Genomic DNA, 7,247 nt, shown 5'->3' with positions numbered 1-7,247 from the left:
CTGGGCACCTTGAGTATCCCTGATTTCAATTGTTCCACCAATGCCATCAGTTGCCATCACAGACAAACAGGAGCAGCAATATGTACCACTCTCTCTTGAGTGTCAAATACTTCAATGAGCTGTATGACATTGGTGTGTCTCACTCTCCTGAGGATGTTGTCAATGAAGTACTGCAACAACTTACTCCTTCAATAGCACTTTCCAAATCACAACCTCTACCACCTAAAAGAACAAAGGCAGCAGATCCACCACTTACAAGTTCCCCTCCAAGTCACTCACCATCCTGACTTGGAAACATATCGCGGTTCCTTCACTGTCTCTGGGCTAAAATCCTGGAACACCCTTCCTAACAGCACTGTGAATGTAACTACACCACATGTACTGCAGCAGTTCAAAAAGGCAGCTCACCACCACCTTCTCAAGGGCAACGAGCAAGTGCTGGCGGGTCTGCAGGGCGAATAATTGACATTGCCATGACAACCACTGTCCGGCGCCCGGAAGTGACGCCATTCCGTCGGGAGCGTGAGGTCATCGAAAGTTCAGGAGGGTTTGGGAGTGTGCGGACCGCGAAGGAACAGTGTCGCTGCGGCCCGACATCTGAGGCTGGGATGCTGCGCCTGGCACCAGCAGTGAGCGGGACAGGGAGAGTAGCCGGGCTTGCTTGGAAAAGGGCGTCTGAGCCGAGTCAGGTGAGGGCCGTGCCTGGATGGGACGGCGTTTATCGGGAAGGTGTCGCTCGGGCAAGGGGAATTCGCTGCTTAAAGCTTTAGCTGGGGCTGGGGAGTCAGAGTTTCATTAGTTTATCAGGTCTGCCCCTCGCTTTTATAGCCTCACATTGAGCTGAGCTTATCTTTTAAACTTTTCTTTATCGTATTTTTGTAGCTGTCGATCTCTTTAAAATAAAAGCCAGTTATTGGCAGCTTTGAAGAATATTCTTTCTGATTTGCCAGTTGCAAATATTATATTAAAAGCAGTTTGAAATTTGTGCATTCTTTTTCTTATCGTAGGGGAAAGGTCAAGGTACAAGTGGATGAGGAAAGGGAGAATAATGAAAGGACGAAATGTCTTTCTGGCTCGCTAACAACAAAAAGTGATGGGCTGTGGGACAAGCAAAGTGCTGCCCGAGCCACCTAAAGATGTCCATTTGGATCTAGTTAAAACTGTGGAGCCATACACTGGTCAACACAGTGATAAGTACAAGCACTTTATTAAATATGATGCCATCAAGAGTGGCGGCAAGACAGGCCAACCACCGCCTCATCAGACAAATGCGTACCAACAAACTGGACACTGGGACCAGCAAAATGATCCTAGGAGGAATAAAGTGGCCAAATACCGTGCAAAGTTTGACCCAAGAGTGACTGCAAAATATGACATCAAGGCACTGATTGGTCGAGGAAGTTTTAGTCGAGTGGTCAGAGTGGAGCACAAAAGCACTAAACAGCCTTATGCAATAAAACTGATTGAAACTAAGTACAAAGAAGGTAGAGAAGTGTGTGAATCCGAACTCAACGTCCTCAGGAGAGTGAGACACACCAATGTCATACAGCTCATTGAAGTATTTGAGACTCAAGAGAGAGTGTATATGGTGATGGAATTAGCAACTGGGGGTGAACTTTTTGACAGGATTATAGCCAAAGGCTCCTTTACTGAAAGAGATGCCACTAGAGTGCTGCAGATGGTTCTTGAAGGAGTTAAATATTTGCATATACTAGGCATCACGCATAGAGATCTGAAACCTGAAAACTTGCTGTATTATCACCCAGGTGCTGACTCCAAAATTATGATCACAGATTTTGGATTAGCGAGCACTCGAAAGAAAGGTGATGACTGTCTCATGAAGACTACCTGTGGCACCCCAGAGTATATTGCTCCCGAAATCCTTGTGAGGAAGCCTTACACAAACTCTGTTGACATGTGGGCGTTGGGTGTAGTTTCCTACATTTTGTTAAGTGGAACTATGCCCTTTGAAGATGATAATCGTACACGATTATATAGACAGATATTGAAGGGTAAATACAGTTACTCAGGGGAGGTAAGTGGCATTAAAACAGTGCATTCTATAAAAATGTTGGAAGTAAGAAAAATCATAGGAAATTACATGCATGGTTACGTTTGTATTTCGTTGAGTGATTTCAGTATTGTAATGAAGCCTTTTTTTTGGGATTTTCAGTCTGATTTCCTAATGATCTGGTGCTCGTTCCACTCCACAGCAAGCAGCAGTAATGATCTCAAAACTATTTTCTGTAGTGCCAGTGAGTTTTTAGAGTTGCATTTGTTGCGGGGTGCTTTGCAAAAAGCAGATTTTTTGACATAGTTTCAAGAACCCAGGATTGAGGAGATCAAGGCATTGAGGGAGGTCCATTTTTGTGCAAAGTGTCTCTTCTCCATTTAGAAAGGAGACAGAAGTAAGCTTGGGATCAAAAATCTTGTTAGTTAGAATGTGTATCATAATTCAGCTTCTTAGGGCAGAATTTTCTCAGCCCTTTGGAGAGTGGAGACAGAGGCGGTGGGGGCAGGAAATTTTTTTAAAAAGGTGGCAGCTCCCCAACATGTGCTCCCTCTTCATGCATTTCCCAGAGCAGGAATGCAGTGGTAACAGCAATGCACATGGCACTGGCGGGCAGATTAAGGCAATTATTGATATAATTCGCAGGAATTTCTCAAATGGGCTGCAATTTTGCCAAAGGCACATGGGACCCCATTTTGTTTGCAGCTTGCCTACTCACAGGAGGCAAGAGCAGTGCAGAAGGTCAAAGTACCATGCGACAAATATGAAGTTTTAACTTTGAAGGACCAAACTAGCAATTCTCTGGCCATGGCTTGCAAATGGATTCACCTCGGGCTGGGTAGGGGAGATTGGCTGTCAGTCACTTCATCATTATCATGCCTCCATCTTGTGCTGCCCTATCACACCATGCAGATCGCAGCATACACCCCATCACAGTGTGGCTAATGGCTGTCCCTCACTTAGGGTGCTCTGATAGACACCCCCAACTTCTCAGCTCACCTGTTGCACCTAATTGGACAGTGAACGCAGAGGTAGGTTAATAATTGGCTGCCTCCCATTAAATTAAGCCTGTGAATGCACTACTGAAACACCCTGGGTTGCTATATGAAAATGGCCCTGACGTGGGGTTCTTGATACTCACAGCAAAATTCAGCCCTTAGTATTATTTAACTGATTAGCAGAATTAAATTCTTTGTTCTTTTTTGAGCTGGCAACCAGCCTATTTGCTGTCTCCCAGGAGGTCAGTTTGGGCAGGCGTGTAATTAACCAATTGAAGGGTCTGTTTTGTTTTCAGTTTGCTGTAATTGTGCTGTTTGTTAACCAGTTTAGTTTTACTATTAAGGCTAAACTCCACTTAAAGGAGTACTGTTTATAATATGAGAAGAAAAACACAGGCAATTGTTTTGCTATTCCATTAGACACGTTGGCCTGGATTTTGTGGTCAGCGACGAAGGAACAGCTGTGCACTTTACTGACAGCTGCCCATGCAGTTTTCCCTGGCTTTAATGCACAGACTTACTTTAATCCAGCATCTTATTCAATGTAAGCAGGGTAAGAAACAGCAAGGCTCTTCGACCAGTCAAATTGAAGAATCCTCATTTCGCCAAGCAGAGGATAAACCAGGAAATATTAATTAGATTTAAATCATGTACAGAATGAAAAATAAAGATTTTGAAATACAGACTCGATTAACAGATAAGAAAGAAAAACAATTTAAATTGGAATTCAACATTAATGATCTTAGAGTGAATGAGACTATTCTGGAGGGGCCAGATGGCCTGTTTGGCAGTAATTATCACTACTGCCTCTTCTTCCTGAGGTCAGGTCCCTGGCGAAAGGGAGGCGATGTTAGAGGTATCATCGCTGGACAAGTAATCCAGAAACCTAGGGTAATGCTCTGGGAACCCGGGTTTGAATTCTGCCACAACAAATGATGGAATTTAAATTCATTAAAAATCTGGAATTAGAAGTCTAATGATGACCATGCAACCAATGACGACTGTTGCAAAAACCCATCTGGTTCACTGATGTCCTTACCTGGTCTGGCCTACATGTGACTCCATACCCACAGCAACGTGGTTGACTTTTAATTGCACTCTGAAGTGGCCTAGCAAGTCACTCAGTTGTATCCAACTGCTACAAAGTCTCAAATAAGGAATGAAACCAGACAGACCACCACAGACCTAGGCACCAGAAATGGCAACGACAACCTTAGCCCTGTCAACGCTGCATGATCCTCCTTACCAACAACTGGGGCTAGTGCCAAAATTAGGAGGGCTGTCTCAGACTAGTCTAGCAACAGCCTGACAGTCATTCTCATGGAATCATATCTTACAGATAATGTCCCAGACACCACCACCACCATCCCTGCTGATGGGACAGGACAGGCCCAGCAGAGGTGGCAACACAGTTGTATACAGTCGGGTGGGAGTTCCCCTCGAAGCCCTCAACATTGACTCTAGACCCCATAGAGCCTCATGGCATCAGGCCAAACATGGACAAGGAAAGCTCCTGCTGATTACCGTGTATTGCCCTCCCTCAGTTGATGAATAAGTGCCCCTCCATGTTGAACACTGCTAGGAGGAAGCACTGAGGGTGGCAAGGACACAGAATGGACTCTGGGTGGGGGACTTCAATGTCCATCACCAAGAGTGGCTTGGTAGCACCACTGCTGACTGAGCTGACCTAAACCTAGACTGGGTCTGCAGCAGGTGGTGAGGGAACCAACAAGAGGGAAACACATACTTGACCTCATCCTCACCAACCTGCCTGCCGCAGATACATCTGTCCATGACCATATCGGTAGGAATGACCACCACACAGTCATTGAGGAGGCGAAGTCCCGTCTTCATATTGAAGGTACCCTCCATCGTGTTTTGTGGCACAACCGCCGTGCTAAACGGGCTAGATTTCGAACAGATCTAGCAACTCAAGATGGGGCACCCTTGAGGAGCTCTGGGCCATCAGCAGCAGCTGAATTGTATTCGAACACAATCTGTAACCTCATGGCCCAGCATATCCCCCACTCTACCATTACCATCAAGCCAGGGGATCAACCCTGGTTCAATGAAGAGTGCAGGGGGTCATGCCAGGAGCTGCACCAGGCATACCTAAAAATGAGGTGTCAATCCGGTGAAGCTGTAATACAGGACTACTTGTGTGCCAAACAGCATAAGGAGCAAGTGATAGACTGAGCTAAGCGATCCCATAACCAATGGATCAGATCTAAGCTCTGCAGCCCTGCCACATCTAGTTGTGAATGATGGTGGACAAATTAAACAGCTCACTCGAGGAGGAGGCTCCACAAATATGCCCATCCTCAATGATGGGGGAGACCAGCACATCAGTTCAAAAGATAAGGCTGAATTGTTTGCTACAATCTTCAGCCAGAAGTGCCGAGTGGATGATCCATCTTGGCCTCCTCCAGAGGTCCCCTGCATGCCAGTCTTCAGCTAATTTGATTCACTCCTCGTGATATCAAGAAATGGCTGAAGGCAATGGATGGTGCAAAGGTATAGGCCCTGACAATATTCTGGCAACAGTACTGAAGACTTGTGTTCCTGAACTTGCCTTGCCTCTAGCCAAGCTGTTTCAGTATAGCTACAATGGCATCTACTCAGCCCAGGTATGTCTTGTGCACAAAAAACAGGACAAATCCAACCCAGCCAATTACCGCCCCATCAGCCTACTCTCGATCGTCAGTAAAGGAATGGAAGGGGTTATCGAGGGTACTATCAAGCGGCACTTAACAATAATCTGCTCACTGGCACCTGGTTTGGGTTCTGCCAGGGCCACTCAGCACCTGGCCTCATTACAGCTTGGTTCAAACATGAACAAAAGAGCTGAATTCCTGAGGTGAGGTGAGAGTGACTGCCCTTGACATCAAGGCCTCATTTGACCGAGTGTGGCATCAAGGAGCCCTAGCAAAACTGGAGTCAGTGGGAATCGGGGAAAACTCTCCAACGATTGGAGTCATACCTAGCACAAAGGAAGATGGCTTTGGTTGTTGGAGGTCAGTGATCTCAGCTCCAGGACATCATTGCAGGAGTTCCTCAGGGTGGTGTCCTAGGCTCAACCATCTTCAGCTGCTTCATCAGTGACCATCCTTCCATCATAAGGTCAGAAGCAGGAATGTTCGCTGATGATTGCACAATGTCCACCATTCGCAACTCCTCGGATACTGAAGCAGTCCATGTCCAAATGCAGCAAGCCCTGGATAATATCCAGGCTTAGGCTGACAAGTGGCAAGTAACGTTTGCGCCACAGAAGTGTCAGGCAATGACCATCTCCAATAAGAGAGAATCTAACCATTGCCCTTGGCATTACCATCACTGAATCCCCCAATATCAATATCCTGGGGGTTACCATTGACCAGAAACTGAACTGGACTAGCCATATAAATACAGTGGCTACAAGAGCTGGTCAAGAGGGTAGGAATCCTGCGATGCGTAGCTCGCCTCCTGACTCCCCAAAGCCTGTCCACCATCTACAAGGCACGGGTCAGGAGTGTGATGGAATATTCTCCACTTGCCTGGATGAGTGCAGCTCCAACAACACTCAAGAAGCTTGACACCCTCCAGGACAGAGCAGGCCACTTGAATGGCACCACATCCACAAACGTTTACGCCCTCCACCACCGATGCACAGTAGCAGCAGTGTGTACCATCTACAGGATGCACTGCAGGAATTCAACAAGGCTCCTTAGGCAGCACCTTCCAAATCCACAATCACTACCATCTAGAAGGACGAGGGCAACAGATAGATGCCCTTGGAAGTTCCCAACCAAGTAACTCATCCTGACTTTGAAATATGTGCCATTCCTTCACTGATGCTGGATCAAAATCCTGAAGCTCCCTTCCTAACACCACATTGACTGCAGCGGTTCAAGAAGGCAGATCACTACCACCTTCTCAAGGGCAACTAGGGATGGGCAATAAGTGCTGGCCCAACCAGTGAAGCCCACATCCCGTGAGCGAATTTTTTAAAAAATCGCTGAACCACGGCTAAGTGCTGTGATTGTTTTCCTACAGGTGAGGCGAGGAGGCAGGGCCCAAGTTTATCTCAGCTGGAACAGGGATTGAACCCCTTGCTGTTGGCATTAATCTGATCCGGCCGCTAACTGGCAAGTTATCACTTATCACACCATTAAAAACATGCTTACTCCCAAATGCATCAGCCCAAACTTTATTTTGCCCTTTTTAGTATGGACAGGTGGGCATGACCACATCATGGCACA

General features: G+C 46.5%; 1 protein-coding gene across 1 annotated transcript in view; it reads left to right on the top strand.

Moving 5' to 3' along the window:
• Positions 1–548: 548 nt before the first annotated feature.
• pskh1 (protein serine kinase H1) overlaps positions 549–7,247 on the top strand; it is a 47,954-nt gene continuing 41,255 nt past the window's right edge. Inside the window, exons 1-2 of the mRNA XM_041192533.1 lie at positions 549–689; positions 1,008–2,035. Coding sequence (XP_041048467.1) covers positions 1,094–2,035 — 942 coding nt within the window. The 5' untranslated portion in view covers positions 549–689; positions 1,008–1,093. The remainder of the gene's footprint in view (positions 690–1,007; positions 2,036–7,247) is intronic.

The sequence above is a fragment of the Carcharodon carcharias genome, chromosome 7, assembly GCF_017639515.1.
Source record: "Carcharodon carcharias isolate sCarCar2 chromosome 7, sCarCar2.pri, whole genome shotgun sequence".
Lineage (NCBI taxonomy): Eukaryota > Metazoa > Chordata > Chondrichthyes > Lamniformes > Lamnidae > Carcharodon > Carcharodon carcharias.
Note: the sequence above shows the minus strand (reverse complement) of the source record. Positions and strands in the feature narration are given on the sequence as shown.